This window comes from Carassius carassius, chromosome 2 (assembly GCF_963082965.1).
Source record: "Carassius carassius chromosome 2, fCarCar2.1, whole genome shotgun sequence".
NCBI classification, from domain to species: Eukaryota; Metazoa; Chordata; class Actinopteri; order Cypriniformes; family Cyprinidae; genus Carassius; species Carassius carassius.
Window position 1 is genome coordinate 47,607,540 of NC_081756.1, and position 24,286 is coordinate 47,631,825.

At 39.9% G+C, this 24,286-nt stretch overlaps 1 protein-coding gene across 3 annotated transcripts in view; it reads left to right on the top strand.

Annotated features, from left to right (window-relative positions):
• Positions 1-17,258: 17,258 nt before the first annotated feature.
• The window catches only part of LOC132110953 (low-density lipoprotein receptor-related protein 4-like), a 123,267-nt gene continuing 116,239 nt past the window's right edge, over positions 17,259-24,286 (top strand). For 2 of the 3 annotated variants that reach the window (XM_059518096.1, XM_059518104.1), the window contains exon 1: positions 17,260-17,805. In XM_059518096.1, the coding sequence (XP_059374079.1) occupies positions 17,748-17,805 (58 nt within the window). In that variant the 5' untranslated portion in view covers positions 17,260-17,747. Of the gene's footprint in view, positions 17,806-24,286 lie in introns of all 3 variants that reach the window. The other variant, XM_059518114.1, reaches the window with a different exon arrangement.

Below are 24,286 nucleotides of genomic sequence, written 5' to 3' on the forward strand. Positions count from 1 at the left end.
AAAAGGACAGTCCATCCCACAAACAACCTATGCTCTCAGACATGCACATTACCACGTGCCGTCACACATGCCTACATACCAATCAAAAATCACTTGGAAGTTTAGTGACAGCCGTATAATTCATTAATGTTAAGTTCACATGTCTGAGATGTCTGACGTACTGAGAATCCAGCTTCTTTTTGGATACTTTTTTGGTTTTGACTATAACATAAGACAGATGTGAGCAGAAAGAAGTCTCCTTGCAATCAAGTGCGAAACGCTACACGTTTGTCCTCTTGCTTTCCTTCCCTAAAGCAGCGTTGCCAAACTCCTTCCCTTAAAAACTCAAAAAGTCACCAAATATGGAAACGCAAGACTTTTGTACAGTAGTCTAGACAGAGAGATAAATAGATAGAAAGGTTTAGTTGTTAGATGATATTTAGTTTAGTGCCATCTTGATGTTGTTGTAATAATAGTCTGTCATTTTGAATATGTAGCAGCTTTTTCTGTACTGTACATGTCCTGAGTGTACAAATGTTAGGGCAAGGTAGATCGTCCCTTACAAGAAGTATTCTTCAGGTTCATTAAATTTAGTAAACTTTCAAGTAGACTTTATGTATATATATCACATCACTGAATTACTAGTATACCTGTTAGGGCCCCGATAGACTTCAATGAAATCGAAGAACGAACTGATATGACGTAATTTCAAACAAAGTCAGGCCGAAACAAAGTTGGTTTTGAGTTTGTTTCGGCAGTTCGAAAACTGCTGACCAAAGCAAACTTTCAGGGGAGTTTGTTTTGGCTCCTAAACACCTTTGAGCTTCCATTGGTCTGTACTGATTACGTAATAGGTGGGTGTGTTCTGAAACTCAACCTTCTTTGACGTGCAATTTTTTCCCCCGGTTCATTTCTAGTTCTAGTTTTCTCAATACTTTACCTATACCACTGTGAAGGAAAGAGCGCACAATCGATCATCGAGGCGTCGATATCAACCTATTCAGCACCTCCACCATGGACAGCAACTGCTAAGGTCGAACTTAAGAAGGTTTACCTTAAGCAACATCCAAAGGTATAGTTCGGAGAACACACGTAGCAAAGGTATACCTGTAGTTAAGGTGTACCTTTTGAGTATTCGTAGCGCGCTAAGAGACAACGTTATCGGAGAACGCACCCCAGACCATTGATGCCCATCTCACACCTAGATTGCCTACACTTCATCATTTCATCGGTGTTGTGTTTAGGGGATATGTGCGAACAGTATACCATCGCTCAGCCTTTTCAAACTTCTTTTTGCCCCCAAATGAAGAACGAAAACGAACTTCGTTAAAGTATACTGGGGCCTTTAGGATACTATTTCAATACTTCTCGGGCCCACTTTTAGGGGCAGTTTCCCGGATAGAGATTTAGTCTAGTCCTAGACTAAAATGGCCCTCTAAACCAGATTAACATAATTCTGCTTTCTCGCTCATGGTTTTAAATAGTCTTAGACTTAGTCTAGTCCAGTATTTAAAAGGCTGATAACCTTCAGGACTAAACTGAGGCTTAAATTAAATCTACCAGGAGGCAGGTTTAACTTCAGATTAAGATTGTGTTTCCAGTCTTTATATATAAAGATTATCGGCACCCTTGGTAGATATGAACAAAGAAGCCTGTGAAAATAAATCTGCACTGTTGTTCTATTTTTGATCAATTATTAAAATAAATAAACAAAACCCTAACCTTTCATTGACGTAAAATGGAAGGGAAATCTCATTATGATAGAAATGTTTTTGGCCACAATTAATGGCACCCTTTTATTCAGTACTTTTTGCAACTTCCTTTTGCCAATTTAACAGCTCTGAGTCTCTCCTATAATGCCTGATGAGTTTAGAGAAGACCTGACAAGAGTTTAGAGACCAATTCTTCATACAGAATCTCTCCAGATCCTTCAGGTTCCCAGCTCCATGTTGATACTCTCTTCTCTTCAGTTTTCAAGACAGTTCAGGTCAGGAAACAGACGGCCATGACTAAACATTCGTTTTGTGCCCAGTGGCCCATTTTTCTGTTGATTTTGATGGTCCTTTTGGATCATTGTTCTGTTGGAAGATCCAGCCACGGCCCATTATAAGTCTTTCTGATGCCAAGACAATTATCTAGCTGTGTTCCTTGAAGAGTCTTCAGCTTCTCAAACTATCTTCCTCACATTGCATCAGAGGTGGGTAGAGTACCCAAAAACTGTACTCAAGTAAAAGTAAAAGAACTTCTAGAAATATTTACTCAAGTAAAAGTAAAAGTACTAGTCTTGAATAGTTACTTGAGTAAGAGTAAAAGAGTATCGGATAAAAAATCTACTCAAGTAGTTAGTTATTAGTTACTTTGGGTCATATATACTGAGCCTATTTTTATTTAGATATATAAATAAAATGTATGTAATGTATGTGTGCATGTATACATGTATATATTTCATCAGCCTTTACTCCAATTTATGTAATTTATTATAAAACCCAGTCTGTTTACTTAAGAAACAGATATAGGTGTCATGCCATAACATATTTTTAATACGACTGACTTTATATTAAATGTGAATTTAACATTGAAAGTTAATGTGATATAAATATTGCTACTAATCTTTCATTGTTCAGAAAGAGAGCAAATAACATTTACATTATTAAAGATAATTTTCACTGACAGTCTAGATTTCAATCACTCTCAGAAACTCCCATTAAAATCACTGAAACTGTTAACACTGTGAAATCAATATCTTAATTAAAGATTCGTACACACATCTGCACTTTGTTGTTTCTGACGAGAGAATTCGCCAGAAAGAGGTATTCAGTCAGTGAGCGAGTGAAGGAAGCACCGGCATTTTAGCGATGACTCATCTGAACGCCTCTGATTGGCCAATGCTTTAATAAGCTCAACAGAACCGTGTGTGATTGGTTATAATGCGCAGTGCTGTAAAAACACATCTATCTCTGGCTCAGCGTCAGCAAGCAATCACAGATCTGAATTTAGCAGCTGATGATATGACTCGCTGAACGTACTCACGCCGGTGTGATTGTATTAAAATTAATAAAATCTTAATCGGCTATTTTTTGTCTTTTGGAAGCTGCATTCAACTTGACTCCCTTCTGTTATAAGCCAAACACGTACAACAAACTAATGTCACAGTGGTATCGTGTACTATAATCGAATGTAGCCCAAGTTATTACCTGTTAAACAGTAGACAGCACACGCGGTGTTCATCTAATAAGGATCTCCATCGCAAGCAAATAATAGCCTTTGCAGATTTCAATTCAGTGCAGTTCCAGCCACGTTTTCAACGCTCTTTCTGTTCTTAAACGTTACAACTCCGAGTGAACCGCTTCAGACGCTCAGCGCGTGCGGCAGGGAACTGAACGACTCATTCAAACTGATTCATGAACCAATTCACTCGTTTGCCAATTGGTTTGATCAAGCCTTTGAACAGAATTGACTCAAAAGAATGAATCATTCGCGAATGGGCATCGCTCATTGCCCAGAGAAAAGTAAACGGCGCGTTTGGAATAAACTGAAGCATTTATAACATTTATTGCATTAAGATAAAGTAAAGAGAGGAGCGTCGCCCACAGTAACGAAGTAAAAGTACAGATTTTCCCCAAAAAATTTACTCAAGTAAGAGTATAAAGTACCCATCTTTAAATATACTCCGAAAAGTATTAGTTACCCCAAAAAATTACTCAAGTAAATGTAACGAAGTAAATGTAACGAAGTAAATGTAACTCGTTACTACCCACCTCTGCATTGCATTAAGATAATATAGACACAGACAATATACTGTAGGCAGATTTGTAACATGTCCTGTTGATTGGAACTCCTTAATTATTGTCCTAAAGGTGGAAATGTTCAATGCTCTTTTCTTACATTTTTCTTTTTTTTTTGACTTTTTTTTTTTTTCTTGACTTCGTATTTTGAGAAGCTCAACAATCGGTTTCCTTGGATTTGGTTCTCAGTTCCCTACAATTTTAAGTTTGTCTTGGTATATTTCACGTTTTATAGGCAACCTCTGTGATCCTAATTCAGATTAGCACAGCTGGTTTTAAATTAATCTAGTTTATTTTAGTTCAGGAGTCAGGACTCCATAGGCCATGGTTTAGTAATCTGTGTTTCAGAAAGCCATTTTGAAGCCATGAATAGCTATTCTAGATTAACCCTACAGACTTCATTTTAACCCTGTCTGGTAAACTGCCCCTAAGTGTTTTTGGCCTATACCTGTTCCCAATCATTTAATCAAGATAGTCTGGAGTACATTTGCCTTGTATTTGTGTTTAGTCTTGACCTTTTTCTTCTTTTAGGTAGTACATACACATTCATATTCAAGTTTATTAGAGAATACATTTAGTTTATAGAATAGCTTTGATTAAATAGGACAGTGGTAGAAATGAACCTCATCCTTTTAGGACACAGTGCTATAAACCCACACCGAAACAGATCTGGATGGCTTATTGACAACTCTTCAAAAACTGAATAAAGTAAACTAAGTATAATGTTATGTTCACTTACACAAAACTTACATCATGTATACATACAGAAAAACGATTAAATTAGTACTTTACTTAGACTTTACTTTTAAAACCTAAAATTGGGCATACAGTATAGCTAGTAAACCTAGAAGTTCCCTTGTAGTATTGTTCACAGTGTAGGTGCAATACAAAAGAAAAAAGTTAACTAATTGATCAAAATGTACTACTGTTTTTATAACTACTTTTATAACTTTACTGAAATTGGACCAATTTAGTCTTAAAAAGTATTGAAATGTACACTTACATGTATACTTGTAGTACATGAAGTATACTTGGAAAATATACAGTACTTGAACTTGCCTTAAAAAGGGCAAGGCAAGGCAATTTATTTGTAAAGCACAATCTTGCAGCAGCATTCAGGACGATTTGCAATAGAGACAAAGTGGACTAACTAATCCAGACGTGAAGACACAATTACATGCATCACTCGCTCCAAATCATAAAACGACCAAAAATAGCTTGTCCGTTGTCAGTGTTCTTAATTGAAAAAAGCCTGATCTGACAACAGCATTGAAAACAAATCAAAAAGTACCCCTAATTTTATTCTATTTTTTTTACCATGTTTTTGCCATGAATAGATAAAGGGCCTAAATCAAATTTAGGGGACCCGTATGTATTTGCGGGTGCAAACGCAATAATCTCTGTTTTACATTCATTCGCATGCAAACATTCTCATCCAACCAAGTTTTCGAGTTATTCAAACAAGCAAGAGGAGGCCCTAGTGAGCTACTTTCCTTCTTTACTGGCATATATATATATTTGTGTGTCATCAGCGTAACAGTGAAATTATATGCTGTGTGTTTTAAAAATAGACCGAACTGGAAGCATATATAATAAAAACAAAATAGGACCCAAGATGGATCCTTGGGGAATCCCCCATGTAAGAGGAGCCGAAGATAATGTAAATTCACCCAAGGCAACTGAAAAACTTCTATAGGACCGTGCAGCAAGAACTTTATGGTCTATGGTGTCAAATGCTGCCCTATGGTCAAGTAACACCAGAACTGCAGCATTACCAGAGTAATTAAGTAATTAAATCAACCTAAAATATACTTAAAAAAAAAAAAGTTTTTCATTATACAGACTTTCAAAAACTGTTCCAGTTGCATAATACTCATTTCATATGCAAACATATCAAATCAGAATGCCAAAAACGAAAGAAAATGGAAAATTATTTCTAAATAAAAACAGACAAATAAAACAAACAAACAAAAATCCTACTGACATTATAATCACAGGACCACAGGAGACTTGTACACAAATAAATAAATACACAAATCAGCACATGACTCCTTTAAGTGTGGCAACAACTTTTTGCCACCACTTGTTTGTGTGACTTAATATCTGATTTTACCAAAATCAAAATGGAGCTGATACAGGGATGCTTCATTTCTCACTTTACAGTGTACAAGCTAATTCTTTTATAACCATCCATTATTTCATGTATGCTGTTTATGACATCAAAGGAAGTAGATGAAAACTAATGTAGTACTCCAGTCCTAACACAAGGAGTATCAATTTGAATGGGTACTTAGATGCACCCTACAAATGTACTGCACAAACCTTTCTCACCCCAGCCCTAACAATAACTGCATAGCATATTAATATAATGAAACCAAGAGCATTTCCTTACCTTAACTTTCTTAGACATGTTCACTGTCTAACACTGGCGAAGAAAGGCTGGTTACTACCTCCCTACCTTCTGCTCAATAATTCAGGCTTGAATTCAGAATGACTACATGTAGTTTCCAATTACAGTTATCATGTTAGTGACAGATGCTCTGTTAACAAACAGCCATGACAAAAAATTTGGATCAGATGTTTGTTGGAATGTAAAGTAATTGAATTAATTTGAGTAACTGCTTGCATAAGTTGTTTTTAAATCAAGATACCACAAAAATAACTGAAAAAGATGTGCACTTAATAGTATTGGAAGTGCATTTGTGGTGTTTAATTTTTTAAATGTACTTGCAGAAATTATAAAGATTCAGAAAATAAAAGCCCAAGTGTACTTAAAGAGAAACACTTTCATGACTGTTTCTTAACTTTACACCAATTAAAACTGTGTTGACTAACAAATGAAAGCACATGGAAAGTACTTGATTAATATTTAAACTCTAGTGTTTTATTCAATATTGCATTTAAAGTTAATATATTTTAAATGTACTAAATTGCAACTTCAGTACACATGTGTAATTGCAAATATATTTAAAACATGAAATATAAGTTTCAACTAAAACGTGAGATACAAGTTTCAACAGATATTTTAGGTTACCATAAATGCTTGTCAGTACATTTCCATATTTCAAAGACCATTATACAGTTACTTATAAATGCATACTTAAGTCCTGCTTAAGTGGGTCCTACAAAAAAGCACTCTCAAGTTCAGAAAATTGCATTTGGTTTGTTTGTTGTATGTTTAGCAACATGCAGTTAATTATTTTCTATATTCAAGTCTTAGTTTTTGCTATGCATATTATTAAAGTCTACCTCCTTTTTTCTTGACTGAGTAGTTTTTCCAAGTCTTGTTCTTTAGTTTTATTTAAGTGTTTTCTAACTTAAATAAAGTCTTGAACTCTTGTCTTTTATTTTGTTTGGCTTTTTCTAGTCATTTACTTTTACTTTTGTTAACATTCTATTCCTTTTATTATTTGTGTTACTTACATTTTTTTATTAGTTCTTTATTATTTTATTATTACCTGTCTTGATTGTGTTGTGTAATCAACATTTATCAAAATTGCATCACGTTCTGACATTTATCATGATTCTCAAAATGTGAGAACCAAATCTCAGATTGTATATGGAGGGCCAGTGGGTTTGGATACCAATGATGGAGAAAGTGCTCAGGTATAGGGCTCAAATGAAGAAAATGGTAAGAGTGGATGTGGAATGGATCTATGAGTTTAAATCAGACCTGTGTGTTGCACAATAGGATAACAGCCGGCTTTGGTCTGGAGATCCCTGATATCAGTCAACTCAGATAATATGGCTTAAGTGACCCTAAAGAATCTATCCACTGCCTGGAGGAGTTTCTTTGACATGCATCTCCCTCTTCAGCCCACTAGAGAGAGCCCTCTCCTGATTATTGCACCTCCATCAGTTTGTTTCACACAGCACTTGGTTGTTGTATTTCCAGGGGTTATTCCAGAGATCATCTTATGTGATATAAACGAGTAAGATAACCTGAGGTTTTGTTCAGAGTATGTAAGTAGCAATGGTTACTTATTCTCTGAACAAAACTGGAGGTTATAAGTTCTATTTACTTTAAGACAGCATTTTTGTGATGCTTGAGACATTAGAGCTTTTCTTTGACTGTGTAGTTAATTTGACCTCCCTTATGAGAAAACAGTCAACTTTAAATCAATTTGCAAAGTTTAGTTTCCACTGGAGTTCTAGCTACTTGCAGTTGTTGTTTTATTCAGTCAAATAAGTTTCATTACATGAAAATATAGAGCGTTATATCAAGTAAGATTGCACTTTTATTTTAAAGCATTTAAAAGTACTTAACACAAGAAAGTACTGTTTAAGTGCACTTAAAGGGACAGTTCACCAAAAATGCTTGTATTATTTACTCTTTCCAAGAGTTTCTGTTGAACACAAAAGATAGTTTGAAGAATGCAAAGTTGTTGTTGGTCCCCACTGACTTCCATTGTATGGAAAAAAAAATATACTGTGTAAATCTCTTTGGTTATTCTTCACAATATTTTCTTTTGTGTTCATTAGAAGAAAGACACTCATAAAGGATTGGAACAACATGAGGGTGAGTAAATGATGACAAGATTTTCATTTTTTTGGTGAACTACACCTTTAAAATGAGTTGAGGTTGCGTTGTTACTGGTTATTATGATGAACCCAAATGCTACAGAATTATTTTAAACATTGTGTCAACACTCCTTCATAGAGAAACAGATGGTGCTGCAGAAGTGTTTAATATTCATCCTGTGAGTGTTATTCAAGTCTTTGCAAAGTAGTGGCTTGTCCTTGATAAAAACAGTTTAACAGATGGCTTCTGAATATGCAGTCCTTGCAGACATCACACGACAGACCGTGTTCAGTTTTAACAAAGCAAAACTTTTGATTAACATCAATCCAGGAATGGAGTGAAACTTTGAAAAATTAAAACCTTTTGCTCCACATAGGAAAAGCCATGTTTTGTGGGTGATTTCAAAACTCTCATGTGAACCAGTGAACCAAACGTCTGTCTGTTTAAAGGAATATTTCACCCAAAATTTAAAATTGACTCACCCTTTCGCCATACAATGTAGAGGAGTTTTTTTATTCATGAGAATAGATTTGGAGAAATGTAGCATTACATCACTGTCTCTGCAGTGAATGGGTGCCATCAAAATGAAAGTCCAAACAGCAGATAAAAACATCACAATAATCCACAAGTAATCCCCCAGTCCATCAATTAATGTCTCGTGAAACAAACAGCTGTGTGCTTGTAAGAAACAAATCCATCCTTTAGATGTTTTTTAACTTCAAACCCATTGTTAAAATAAAATACAAGTCCATTATCCATAATACTACTTACTCAAGTTAAAATGTTGTCTCATCTGAATCAGGAGAGAAATATGCACAAATCAAGCACCGTTTACAAGCAAAAACAGTCAGACGGACTTTATCACTGGAGGATTCATTAATATGGATTATTGACTTTGTATTTTAACCAGAAACAATTGTTTGAAGTTTAAATGGCTTAATGGTGAAAATGTTTATTACAAACACATTTTTGTTTTTTTTGATTCTCAAGAGATTAACTGATGGACTGGAGTGGTGTGGATTATTGTGATGTTTTTATCAGCTGTATGGACTCTCTGTCAGGACACTGGTTTGATCATCAGGCCTTCTGTTGTGTTATGTCTTAAGTGGTTAATTCCACTCACTCTGCCTTCACAGCTGCACCTTATCCTAATTAGTGTTTCAGCTCACACACACCTATCTCTCAATTTCACATTGATTTTCTTCTATACTTATGCTTCTCTCTTTCTGTGCTTCTCTGTCAGTGTGTCTTGGCTATCATCCGTTTCACTACTGCCCTTTAAACTATTTTGCTCTAGTTGTGCTTAGTTTTCATGCCCTGTTTGTTTATTTAATCTTGTTTTTTGTCTTTTTGGTGTACCCAGTTCCCGTACACAGTTCAGTTTTGGCTTCCTTACCTGGTTGCTGATTGTCAGCGTTGGTTTTGGACTATTGCCTTTGTTTTGGACTTTAGCCTGTTTTTGTTCAGTAAATTTGGCAAACTGCGAATCTGCCCTTGGGTCCCTTTTTCTCCCAGCAACCGTAACACTCTCATTCTGACGGCACCCATTCACTGCAGAGCATCAGTTGATGAGACACTGATGCAATGTTACATTTCTCCAAATCTGATGAAGAAACAAACTCATCTTCATCTTGCATGACCTCAGGGTGTGTAATTTCAGCAAATTAAAATTTTTCAAATGTTCAACTATTCATTTTCATTCAAAGAAATAGCACAGTGAAACCGGCTTAAATGCAGTAAACAGCAAATGCTAGGACTCTTGGTGGTATACAGGTTGATGTTAAAATATACTACCCAAAAGTAAAGTGCAAAGAAAATTGGAAGGAGATAATAAAAAGACATTATGTGCATGAAATAAACTGTCACTACATTCTTTATTGATTAGAGCCGAAGGCAAGAAATAGTTTATTTGCAGATTAAATAAACAGAAGATAAAAAGTCAGAATTTAGAAGAGAAACGCAGATAATATGGCCATCTGAATTTCTACTGAGTTTGTGATGAGAGGAACCTCCTCTGGATGGGGTTGACATGAAGGGAAGAGACATTTGCATAAACACGGGGAAAAATGTTGTTATTGACGTTATGAAATATTCATTGTTTGTTACCGCAGCATGTGTTTCACACAACCTTCTTCTGCACAAACAAAGTTGTTTTAGTTTTGTGAGTAATGGACATTGTCCTCAGATAACACAGGCCTAAAATGTCACCCAAGAAGTTTCCTCAACATTTATTTTATGTTATATGAGGTAGTTTAATAACTAATGCAGATCATAAGCAGTAAGCATATAGCAGGGTTATGATAATTAACTAAAACTAAAACCATATACACACAAAACATCTGTCCAGTCTTTGGTCAGTGCAGCATCTGAGCAGGATATGGTGTCAACAAATGAGTCATTTAAGTCATCATTTGATTCAAATATGAATTCCATCTCTAGTTCTGAATTTTGTTCATTTTTGACCATCTGATGCAATACTTTTAAGTCAGTAGATTTAATGCATGTATGCGATGAAATTTACTTGTGAAACCCGTGACAAATGAGAAGGGGTTTATTGATTTTCACACAAATTCACCTTACCCCTTTTTTAATGTTAAAATTTGTATGCATCAGTGTTATTTTAGTATCCAGATGCTATTTTAGTTTTAATAGTCTGAATTATAGCTTTTATCTTAATATTTTCTGTTTTCATTAAAGTTTTAGTAATGCCGTTTTGTCTAAAAATATGCCTATATATAATATTTGTATAATTTTTTTTATATTTTTATTTTTTATTACATATATTACTTAGAATAACCTCTTTTGGGTTTAGCAGAAGAAATAATTTCATACAGGTTTGGAACGATGTGAGTAAATATTGACAGAATTTTCCTTTTTCCTTTTTTTAACTCGTGTGTTATTTGACATTACATTTAAAGTTGATAAAAATTAAGGGTAGTAAATCACAGCTTTAACATTACAAATATGTAAACACAAATGCATTCAACTATACAACATACAAGTTTCAATAGAAATTACATAAAATTTTAGTTGACCATAAATTCTTGTCAGTACACTTGAACCATATTTCATAGACAATATAGAACTATGAAATTGCATATAAAATGTACTACTACTTAAATTGGTTTAAAAAAAACTCTAAAGTTCAGCTAATTGCAATATGGTTTTTCTTTTTCTGTTTAAAAAAAAAACAAGTCAATTTATATATATATATAGAAGATGCTAGTGTTAGAGGGACTTTTTTTAAAAATAAATAAAAAGAAAACAAGAAGATAGCTCTGAAAAAGAATAGAAAATGCTAGTGTTTAGAGTTCCTTTTCAGGAACGAGACGCTGCGTCGAAACGCTTTTGGGGAACGTCCCTGACGAGACCGACTCTGAATATCGTGTGCAATCAGTCCATCGGAAAGGCGTGACGTCACGGGCGGGGTGACGTAGCGACCAGGAAGCTATAAAAGCACGTGCCGTGCAGCTGGCTTCAGCTTCGAATCTGTCAGCAAGCGCTCTGTGTGTGCATGTGCAAAAGTCTGTCCTGTTGGTCCTATTTATTGTTGTCTGTCCCTTAGCTTAAAAAGATCGCTAAAACAGCTCAATATGCCTAAGCAGAAGCAAAAGACCAAACATTTGAAGGGCGATTCCAAGCCGCGTTACAGACTGTGTGTTCCTCCCTGCACTCGCTACATTACGAGCGGGGATACACACAGGCTGTGCGTGGCTTGCCTGGGATCGAAGCACGCTGAGTCGGCTCTCGAGGGGGCCGACTGCCCGCATTGCGAACGTTTGCCAATGCGGACGCTTCGATCCCGGAGGGCTCTCTTCGAGGAGGGAGCCTTCACCAGCGTTCCTCGCGGTGCTGGCCCCGCTTCTGCCGAGGCAGAGCGGCTGCTGCACTCGTGGGGTTCGCAGGTGGATCTGTCAGAAGGAATGGAGACGGGCCAGTCCTTATCTCCTTCCTCATCTGCCAGATCCGGCGCCCAAGCCCTGGGTTCGGAAGCACGCTCGTCGGTTTCTTCCCCCCAGGGTGAGGGATCAGCTCTTCACCTCTCGTCCTCCGAGGAGGTCGATGTGGAGACTGTTGCTGGGGATTCGCCACCCCTGTCGCCCCAGTATGAGGAGCTTTTGGAGGTGGTCACGCGTGCAGTAGATAAATTAAAAATCGACTGGCCTGCTGAAAAACAGACTGAGCCGCAGAGAAGCAAATTAGACGAACGCTTTCTGCGGCCGAAGCAACCACCTCCACGTCGGAGCCTTCCGTATTTTCCCGATCTCCATGATGAGTTATCGAGATCGTGGAATCACCCGTATTCGACCCGCCTCTTTGGCCCTGATTCACTATATTATGGCAACGTGGTGGGGCTGGGAGAGCGTGGTTATAGAGCGATGCCACGGGTTGAACAGACGCTCGCGGGCTATCTGTCACCCGGTTCGGCCTCGTCTCTAAAGGCTCCGACATTGCCCACTAAACCGCTTAGAGTTACATCATCGCTAGTGGGCAAAGGTTATGTGGCAGCAGGTCAGGCTGGGGCGTGCCTTCATACTATGGCAGTCCTGCAAGCTTATCAGGCTGACCTGCTGAGAGATGTCGATGAGGGGGAGGGGATTAAGTCTGAAGATATTGAAGAACTCAGAAAGACCGCTGATCTCTCCCTCCGCGCCACTAAGGAGACCGCTCGCGCAATTGGGCGGTCTATGGCAGCCTTAGTGGCCGCGGAGAGGCATTTGTGGCTGACCCTGTCAGAAATTAAAGAACGAGACAGGGTCTGCCTCCTGGACGCCCCGCTTCAAGCCTCGGGCCTGTTCGGCGACACAGTTAATACTGTCGTCGACAGGTTCCAGGAGGCGCACAAGCAGGCGGCGGCGTTCCAGAGTTTCCTCCCTCGTCGCTCTCGTGGTGCATCTGGGCGGGAGATGACCACGCCACATACCGGCTCCTCACACCGGGAAGCGCAAAAGCAGAGCGTCGCCACTCGTGCTCCCCCACGTCGGGACCGAGGGCAACGACGCTCTGAGTCGGGGGCTTCTAGGGCGAAAACCGATTTAAGATCTGTCATCGAAGCCCGGAAGTCCTCGACGAAAAGATCCTGACGCCAGGATCCAGAGGGTAGCCCCTGCTGGGGTAGAGCGCGGTTCACCTCATTACACGGTGCCCGTCTCACCTCAGTACCCTCAGGAGGTCGGTCTGCCAACCCTGCCAGAGCTTCAGGGCGCAGCGGCCTCCAGCGAGCGCCACCCCCACTTACTTCCGCCCGTGAGCGTAGCGGAGCTGGGATGCTCGCCGCCCCTTCGGGGGCCTCTTACACCAGAGGTCAGTCTCGAGAGACTGATTCCCTTAGTAGATTATTTAGCAGCGTGGAAGCTACTGCCAAATGTATCTCAATGGGTCCTGCGTACAATAGAAAGAGGCTATTGCATTCAGTTCGGTCATCCACCACCGAAGTTCAACGGGGTTACACCGACTGTGGTCGGCCCCCAGCAGGCTCTGGTTATGGAACAAGAAGTGAATACCCTATTAAGGAAGGAGGCCATCGAGGTGGTCCCTCCTCTAGACAGGGAATCCGGATTTTACAGCCGGTATTTCATAGTTCCAAAGAAGGATGGGGGGTTGCGTCCGATCTTAGACTTGCGTCTCCTGAACCGCTCAGTTATGTCACTGAAGTTCAAGATGCTCACTGTCAACCAGGTTGTAGCTCAAATCAGATCCGAGGACTGGTTTGTCACAATAGATCTCAAAGACGCATACTTCCACATATCCATCCTTCCACAACACAGGAAGTTTCTGAGGTTCGCTTTCGGGGGCAAAGCTTATCAATATCGAGTACTTCCCTTTGGCCTCGCACTCTCACCCCGCACGTTCACGAAATGTATGGATGCGGCTCTGGTATCCCTCGGTATGCAGGGCATCCGCATTTTAAATTATATCGACGATTGGTTGATCCTAGCTCAATCAGAGCAGATGGCGGCTCGACATCGAGATGTCGTTCTCGCACACATGGGGGAGCTGGGTTTGAGACTAAACGCCAAGAAGAGTGTACTTTCTCCAGTTCAGAGAACCACCTATCTAGGCGTAGTGTGGAATTCGACCACGATGCAGGCACGCTTGTCTCCTGCTCGGATCGAGTCGATCCTCACATCAGTCGAGAGAGTCAAAGAAGGCCAGTCACTCACTGTCAAACAATTCCAAAGATTGTTAGGGCTGATGGCAGCTGCGTCCAACGTGATACCTTTTGGCCTGCTGTACATGAGACCCCTACAGTGGTGGCTTTTCAAGTCCAAGGGATTTTCCCCGAGGGGAAATCCACGTCGAGTTATCAAGGTCACGCGGCGGTGCCTTCGTGCCTTAGACATGTGGAGGAAACCTTGGTTCTTGAATCAGGGCCCGATGCTGGGAGTTCATTGTCGCCGTGTAACGCTAGCGACAGATGCGCCCCTCACCGGTTGGGGTGCGGTCATGAGCGGCCACCCTGCCCGCGGTCTGTGGAGTGGTCGCCATCTAACATGGCACATCAATTGCCTAGAGATACTAGCGGTCTATCGAGCATTGAAATATTTCCTCCCAGACCTGAGAGGTCACCATGTGTTGGTGCGCACCGACAACACATCAGTGGTCTCTTATATCAATCACCAGGGGGGTCTGCGTTCGCGCCCCTTGTACAAGCTGGCACACCAGATCCTTCTGTGGTCCCAGGGCAAACTCCTCTCGATCAGAGCAGTGTATATTCCTGGGAGATTGAATGTGGGAGCAGACATACTGTCGAGACAGGGGCCGAGGCCCAGGGAATGGATGCTTCACCCCGAGGTGGTGAAGCAGATATGGAGCGTATTTGGTACAGCCCAGGTGGACCTCTTTGCGACTCAGGAGACATCGCAATGTCCCCTCTGGTTCTCTCTAGTTCATCCAGCTCCTCTGGGACTGGACGCTATGGTACAGTCCTGGCCGAGGCTTCGTCTGTACGCTTTTCCCCCTATCGCTCTGCTCCCGGGAGTTCTGGCGAGAGTACGCCGGGACGGGGCCCGTCTACTACTAGTAGCCCCGTTCTGGCCGGGCCGAGTATGGTTCTCAGATCTAGTCTCGCTCCTCGACGGCTCTCCGTGGGAGATACCGATCAGGACAGACCTACTCTCACAGGCGCAGGGCACGATAATTCACCCTCGCCCTGAGTTGTGGAAGCTGTGGGTGTGGCCCCTGAGGGGGCACAGCTGTTAGCAGCTGGTCTCTCAACCGAGGTTGTTGAGACCCTACTCCAATCCAGAGCTCCCTCTACGAGGAAACTGTACGCCCTGAAGTGGAAGCTCTTCACTTCATGGTGCAGAGACCGCCAGCTGCCCAGTTGGTACAGTTCTGGAGTTTTTACAAGCCAGGCTCTCTGCGGGGTTATCCCACTCCACCTTAAAGGTTTACGTGGCGGCCATAGCTGCTTTCCACGTCCCTTTCAATGGTCAGTCCGCGGTGCGCTGAGGCTGAGACCTCCAGTACGATCCCGTGTTCCCCCCTGGGATTTGGTTGTGGTTCTAGAGGCTCTTTGTAAAGCTCCATTCGAGCCAATACAAGATATCTCAGATAGACATCTGACACTTAAAACTGCCCTGTTACTGGCAATCACCTCACTAAAGAGAGTTGGAGATCTTCAGGCCCTTTCGGTGGCCCCTACCTACTTAGACTTTGCCCCTGGTATGGCCAAAGCATTCTTATACCCTCGAGCGGGTTACGTTCCGAAGGTTCCCTCTGTTACACCACAACCTATCGTACTGCAGGCCTTCTGTCCTCCTCCCTTTCGGGAGCCAGACCAAGAGAAGCTAAACTGTATGTGTCCAGTGCGAGCACTGGACGCATACGTCCACAGAGCTGCCCTGTGGAGAAAATCAGACCAATTGCTTGTTTGCTACGGTCCTTCTAACAAGGGTTCTCCTGCCACCAAGCAGACCCTTAGTTGTTGGATAGTCGAGGCTATCAACGTCTCCTATGAGTCCTCTGGTCTTCCCCCTCCTTTGGGGGCCAAGGCTCACTCTACTCGGAGTATGGCGGCCTCCAAGGCCTTCTCAGCAGGTTTGTCCCTCTTGGACATCTGCAACGCTGCGGGGTGGTCCACGCCCTCCACATTTGTCCGATTTTACGATCTTGACATGCGAGCCACGCCGGGCTCTTCTGTTCTCTCGTCTTAGCTGTGCTCTTTTGACTACACACTAGGCAGGGATTTGGAAGTCTGGCAGCGTGGGCACATCGTTCCCAAAAGCGTTTCGACGCAGCTCGAGTTCCTGAAAAGGAACGTCTCAAGGTTACGTATGTAACCCTAGTTCCTTGAAGGAACGAGACGCTGCGTCGCAGAGCCATACTCCCGGCACCCCTGCCGGCGCTTGCTTCCCTACTCGAAGCTGAAGCCAGCTGCACGGCACGTGCTTTTATAGCTTCCTGGTCGCTACGTCACCCCGCCCGTGACGTCACGCCTTTACGATGGACTGATTGCACACGATATTCAGAGTCGGTCTCGTCAGGGACGTTCCCCAAAAGCGTTTCGACGCAGCGTCTCGTTCCTTCAAGGAACTAGGGTTACATACGTAACCTTGAGACGTTTTTTATAATAAGAAATCTCTTTTTTAAAGACGACAAGTGGTAAGATAGAAATAGAGTGTACAAGTGTTAAAGGGTGAAGTGTTTTTTTTTTGTTAGAATTAGAACAGAGAGTGCTAAACTAAAAAAAAAAAGTATGCTAAACTGATGATACAAAGCAGGATATTAACACAATAAGATTAAATCTGAACATTAGAAATATTAGGTCCATACAGAGCGACCAAATATACTGCTATTGTTACACATAACAATTTATATAGCATTATAGGAATAATAAGTAGAGCATTGCATTTTAGCAGAGCCTAAACATTCTGGGCAGGCACAAGAATTGAAGCCAAACGTCAGTAAGTTCAGTCTATTGACGTCTCCTTATTTGACTTGGATTGCCTCACTTGTGTTTAGAAGGGCAGCATAGTCCCGGTTCAAAGAACTTCAAAGTTTTGGTGGCGAGGCACGAAGTGCGCGTTTTCCCAAAACAGTCCTTTACATTGGACTTTAATTGCCGCAGAAACCTCGAGTGCCAAGTTAGAAAAGTTTCTTACTAGTGGACGGCAATTTGTGATTTGTCCCCTCGGTGTCCCTCTAGATATCCTACACTAGAATAGGAACTACCCCCGAAACATACATGGTACATCCCAATGCACCTTTTGATCATTCCAGCAGAAGCGACGGACTGACTGTGTGTGAGTGAGTGTGGAACAACATTTCGAGGTTTCTGCTGGAGTTGCGCTGTCCTGATTTGAGCCGTGTCGGTAGTTCAACTCATCCTGTGTCTGAACGGGGTCACATATGCCTTAAAATGGTTTTTAAAGAGTTATTAATCTAACTCAGTTCATCCGAAGGGAGCTGATACTTCAAAGAGAAACATAAAATAAAGCGCAAGAGGATTCTTCACGATGAGGCTCACCGCGGTGCTTTGTGGCAGTCTTCTAACTTTCATGCTCCTCGACGAAGGTAAGTGTTCTGGAGCTCTTTGCTTCGGCTTTGAGAAACAAACACATCGGTGCTTGTAAATCCAGTTTGAAAATAGCTTACAAAACAGTCTGTGCGAGCAGAATCGAAGCGTGTGATCTTTAAAGAGTTTACAGCAGGCTCCTACACAAACACTGAACGAACCAAAACAGCGAGTCGTGATGCATCCAAACTGCGAGAGATGAAACCGATACTCCTATCTAGTTTTAGGTGCTTATAAATAGTATTTGATCCACCGCGCAGAGAGATTCCTTCGATTATTCGCTGGTGGAAACCAACTTGATGCATTTGGTTCGCGTACGCGTGCACGTTTCTCCAGTATAACGCGTCAAGTAGGCTATCTTTTGAACAGCATTCTGTCTTTTATAAAAGACAAAATCGCCTCTTGGTTGTAAGTCAGCAGTGTCCGCTCGCTGTATTCGCAACATGTTGGAACAGCCGCTGCTGCACGCGCACAGGAATGCCGCGACTTCAAAGCGCGGCGTCGGCCTGAAGAAAGAAACGCACGGACGCCGCTTTGACACAATTACACGCATAACATGAGTGTTGCATCGGTGGAAATGCCTGTAAATGTCAGCTAGATGTCTCAGGGAACAAAACACCCCTGGAGCAATTTGAAAAAGCGTGCGTAAATGCAGCTCTATGAGTTTCACGATTTCAAAATTTCCAGCGCTTACATAACGCTAATTATATGCATCTATGTGAGCCATGACTTTTATATGTACTGTTCACATCATACAGACAAATTGTTCGAATTGACATGCAATGTTTCGCTACACCCCGATGTCATGTTCTTTCATTTAGGAATATCTAAACTTTATGACAATGTTTTCCAGTGATTAGAAGTGACATTTAGATTAGGTGATTCTTAACGTTAACGACACTGCATTGAGGTTCACACACTATTTAAAATTTAGATCATGTTTTATTTACAGGTAAAACGTACCTCTTTTTTAAGGTTTGGCAGGACATTTCTACTGCAATTAATTCGGGTTGGTCACATGGACATTATTTGGTTTCTTTTTGGAAGTTTTTCTTTCTGTGCAAATCATTGCATATGAATTGACCACTCATACATATGCACTAGTAGTATTTAATTGAGTTTTGTATCGAGAGAGACTGCCAAAAGCATGCTTTGTGTAGCTTGTGATTCATTATATGCTTTCCCTAATTTCAGCGCTTACATAACACTAATTATATGCATCTATGTTAGCCATGCCTTGTGTGTTATATTCACATCATACTGTCAAATCGTTTGTATTCAAGTGTAATCTTTCGATATAGCTTTAAGTTTTCTTTTCAATTATATAAGAATATCTAAACTTGGTCTCTCATGACACACTGCGATTTCCAGGGTTTAGCAGTGACATTTCATTCAACTACACCTAATTTAGCAGTTTCTGCAGTTAAATGAAACCGAGGTTCAATATTCATAATGTAGATCATGTTTTATCTGGAGGTAAAAGTTGACTTTTTTTAAGGTTTGGTAAGACATTTCAGCTACAATTTTGTTAGGGTTTCGTCACATGGACATTATTTGTTTTTCTTTGTAGGTTTTTATTTCTTTGCAAGACGTTGCACAAGAATTGATTGATGCTTTTTGATTGAGTTTTGCATGTTTTTTTTTTTTTTTGAAAGAGACTAATTTCTGACCAGCTAGGAAACAAAAATCACGATTAATGTTCCACAAATTCACATTCTGTATGACTTTTGAAATGTATGGTATTGGTTTTACAACTTTGTCATTAATGTTAAAGATGAATGTTTTATAAAGTTCTGTATCATCCATTGATCTGTTAGTTCTGAGATGTTGAAACCCATAACAGTATGATTCGTTGGTGTTTTATTAAGCTGACACTTCCTAAATTCTTGATGCTTATAGTAGTCACTGGCATCCATATAGCTCTATCAGTGTTCTGCTTACAAGTGTATGGTCTTTTTATAAAGTGTGTTAAAATGTGTGGCAATGTCTTAAGTTTCTCACAACCCCTTTGGGCATTAGATGTAATGTCAGGATCCCATTCAGCTACTTATAAGATGCATATATATGCTCCTAATTGCCGTAGGAGTTGTATGTTGAGTCCATATCTGTTCCACTCTTTGGCACTTGTGAGAAAACTGTATTTATTCAACATGTCACATTAAAGAAATAACAAGTGCTTCAGAAGAGTTAACATTTGAAGAAAATGCTTTGAGCTCTTTTTTTTTTTTTAAGCATAATGCATAATATATGTATTACCAGCGCACTTGAAGAGTGACTAAAAGCAGCAAAAGTGACAAGCTTGAGATCTGAGCTTTAAGTTTAATAGATATACTTTAATACTTTTTAGATCATGGTCTTTCTTTAAGGAACATGGTGTGTGCATGTTAGTACATGTTTAATAGTTGAATCAGTAATTAACATAATCCTGTGCCTAGAGGTGGGTGGTATGACATTTTATTTCACAATAATAAAATCATGGTATGGTTGTTTTTGTTGTTTTATTTTATCTTTATTTAAATTACACACATAAATGGCATTCAAGTAAGAAGTTTGACCTCAACTGAGTAATCGTATATATAAAAAAATACAATACAATGAGCAAATTAATTTTTCCTCTAGTTTAACATTAAGGACACAACAGCAGGTATATTAGGCTGCTGTCACTTTAAGACCTAAGATCCTATTTTTTCCCAAACATTTACGTTCCCTTGAGCCATTTAAATCTCTATAGGCACTTAATATCATTGTACACCTGACAGTAATGTCTCGTATGACCACTCGTAATCAAATTTAGAAGGGAAACTTTCTTATGTCATTTATCCAGCAGCAAAAGACATATCTATCAGGGTTATTTGTTATTTTAGAGCACCTGTGTTATATGAATGTCTATACATGCTTTCCAAATTTTCAACGAGATGGCTAGAAACGCCTGATTTAGCGCAGTGGTTGAGTTTTCAAGTGTAGGAAGTTAGATTGCATTAATGTTTGCTCTACAGGTTTTTAACCACCTGTGAATGTGGGCTAAAGTGGACAAAAAAAAAAGTTAATTTCAGTTCACACTCACTCCTGGTCTCTGCCGCTTAGCCCAATCCTGTTTTAGAAAGTGCGTGATGTGCTGATATTTTCACCCTGTGAATAATCATTTTTATTTTGTTGTGCATAACTGCATTTAGGAGGATTTTCAGTCTGCACATCATCATTAAGTACATTAAACGATGGTAAAGAAGAGCCATGCACAATTTTACTCCACACAGGCTTAGTGGAAACAAACATGCCTGGGATGATATTTCTGCAAAATGAGATTACATTGCATGTTTCGTGGCAGGTTTGAGGTAAAATGTCCAGTGAGTGGTGCTAAAACCTGTTCAGTTTTATCTGAAACAGATGCAGAAACATTTTATCATTTTGGTTGTTGTACATTTAGTGGCATTGGGAAATGAAATGTCCAGTGAGCGGTGCCAAAAATGACTGCTCTGTTGCATATGAAAATAATGTACCACCCACATTAAACCTTTCTAAAGCAAGTGTGGGCTAAAACGCATTTGCTGAAGCAACCGTGCCATTTTTGCTTCCTTATAGAAGTCTATGATCTAATTTATTAAGTGTCGTGACTTGTTTTGCATCACAATTGCACTGTTGTACTGGGTGCGCAACTGAGCAAGTTTACTTCATCAGAAAAGCCACACGTAAGGAGCTGGTTATGTGGTTCAAAACCTCAATAAGTCTTTATTAATTGACATTTAGTGACATGTATATGGTCAAGAAAAAAAAATTAAGGTAAAAATGTTAAGATTTGTTATTTAAGAGAGTATGCAACATTAGTAAGTGCGTTGGCGTGGTGTTTAGTGTCTGTAAAGGCGAATTTACCCATTTAATCACTATCTGTTGTATTTATTAGTGTGTTCACAATGGCTGGCATTCCTAGAAATCATTCTGCATCCAGAAAGGCTATAGAATGAAGGAGTAAGTAATTTTATTTAGTGGGTTCATTGTGTCTAAGTAACTCCACTACTCTTTTTCCCAGGCTGTCTCTGTCTTTCTTTGCCCTTTGTCAAAGGCTTTCTGTGTGCTTGGCCTAGAAATCTTTCACTCATCCATGTCACGTTCTGTGGTCCCTCGTTTTCTAAACCCCCAACACACACACACACACACACACACACACACACACACACACACACACACACACACAGAAATACATTCACACCACTATGTCTGCATACCCTCAACCATCCAAGAGGCCTCAGCAACAGGCTCTATTAAACAGACAATATGGGTTTCTAATAGTAAAAGTTCTACAACACAAGGCTTTAAGCAGCAGCATGCAAGTTAAAAGCTCTACTCACTAATGAAGTCAGAGAACTTAAGTGGTCCTTTAGTGTTGGGACAAAATGTACAAACAAGCCAGTCTTTCTGGCTAAAAGTATTGAATGTATGCAAACAATAGCTTTTGACTCCGTTTAGTGTCCCTGTTTGTTTTTTCTGCAGTCAGGGGGGCAGTTGGAAAAGGGTTGTAAAAAAAAAAAAAAAAAGTGGCATAGGTTTTACTTTAAAAGTGTGAGAAAATAATTTACAAAGAAATGGCAAGTAACACATTGGATTAAACAAAAACATTAATACTCATGCATTTCTTGTCATTTTTTGATTTGCTTGGAATATGTTCTTAACAGACCTGTTTGATTTGTGCAAGGATCTGTTTGATTTCACTAGTGCAAGGTGTTCGTTCTTGGAGCATTTAAGCCCTTCCCACGTGAGGCGCCTTATTTCGGCTCACGCTTTTCTGTAGTTTATTAAAAGTTTACTAATTCTGAACCTATCGAGTGTCCATATTGCACCAAATGCGACACTGCACTCCCTTGGGTATTTTACTGTTGGGAATTTGTCGCGCCATGCAGCATCCAGTGTAGCCTGCAAAAAATGTTGTATTGTATTTTGTCCCAACCATTATCGATACAAAAAATGGTATTCGGACCAGCCCTAATAATGGCTAATTCCTGCTTTTTGATTTAAAAATTAGCTTGAGTTGCAACCTGAAAGGTTATAAGAAGTTCAAGAGGTACTTTTTAGAAAAACAGGAGTCCTTACAGGAAACCAGAATGAGTATGTGTTATGTTTTCAATGGCCATACATTGGATGATTTGGACATCCATCATCGATTAATTTAGAGAAATGTAACTTAAAAGTCTAAGACATGGTAATCCTGCATGTCCGCCTTTATGAGAGTTTTTTTTTTTAATTAACTTATATTTGACCAGGATAGTCATTATTTTTGTTCAGGAGCAAAAAAAAAAAAAAAGAGAAGGCAGTTTTGCCAAGCTCTGAATGTACTCTTGGAACATTTAAAAGTAGTTTAGCATAGTGTTGTCACGATACCAAAATTATCCTTTCGATACCGATACCTAGTCAAAAATTGCGATTTCGATACTTTTCCTGAAGGGGGAAAATGCACTCAAATATCATTGCTATGCTTTATTTTAAAACCGGGACAACATTCTAATCATATAAAACACTAATAAATTAACATATGAACAGCATATATGTTAAACATTTGAAAAAAATATGAAATCAAAATATAAAAAATAAATTAGAGCAATGACATTCAAGGTAAACAAAAGAATAGATTTAGCAGCATTATCTCTATCTCTGATATTAGTTATCATAAGAAACATAAGAGTAATAAATTTATCTTGATTCTGAACTTTGAATAAAAATATGAACAGCGATTATATTAAACAATGTTTCTGAACTCAGAAGATTAAATGTCAAAAGATAAATAATATCAATTTAAGCAATGGCATTCAAGTAAAAAAAAAAAAAAGCAAATAAAATTTAGCAGCAATATCTCGGATATTGTAACTTATTTTGTCAGTTGTGCAACCTTTTCTTTCAGAGGAGAAAACTCAGCCAGTGAGCGTTAGTGAGCATCATCTTTTTCTGACAGTCGTGGACCAGCGGCCACAGTATAACTTGTGCTCGCACATGCAGCCTAGTGATGCGCGGGTCGGGTTTTTTTCAACCCGCGGGTCCCGCTTTTATGAAATTATTTGTCCCACCCCAGCTCGCAAATAATGTAAAATTTCTTTACCCACTGCGACCCGCGCATCGGGGACATCACGGAAGATGAGTTGCTACTTAGACCTTCGTATTGTAACCTTATCAAAGAACCTAATAAAATATGAAAATATATATTCCAAATATTTAATATAGGCTATATGAAATTGCACTAGTGATCGTTCGTCCGTGAACGAAACTTTTAGGTGAATGAATCGTTCTCAATCAGGTAACCCACTGACTTATATTTCTCGTTCACTGAAGTTCCTCCCTCCACAGCAGCACGCGAGCGGAGAAGCGCGAGCACGGCGCTATTAGCAGCGCATGCGCAGCTCGTGAACAGCTCTGTGAACTGTTTCATCCTGTCAAAGAGTTACTCAAACTGTGACGGAGCATGTGATTTGTTGAATGTAGTGAACGAATCCGCCCTTC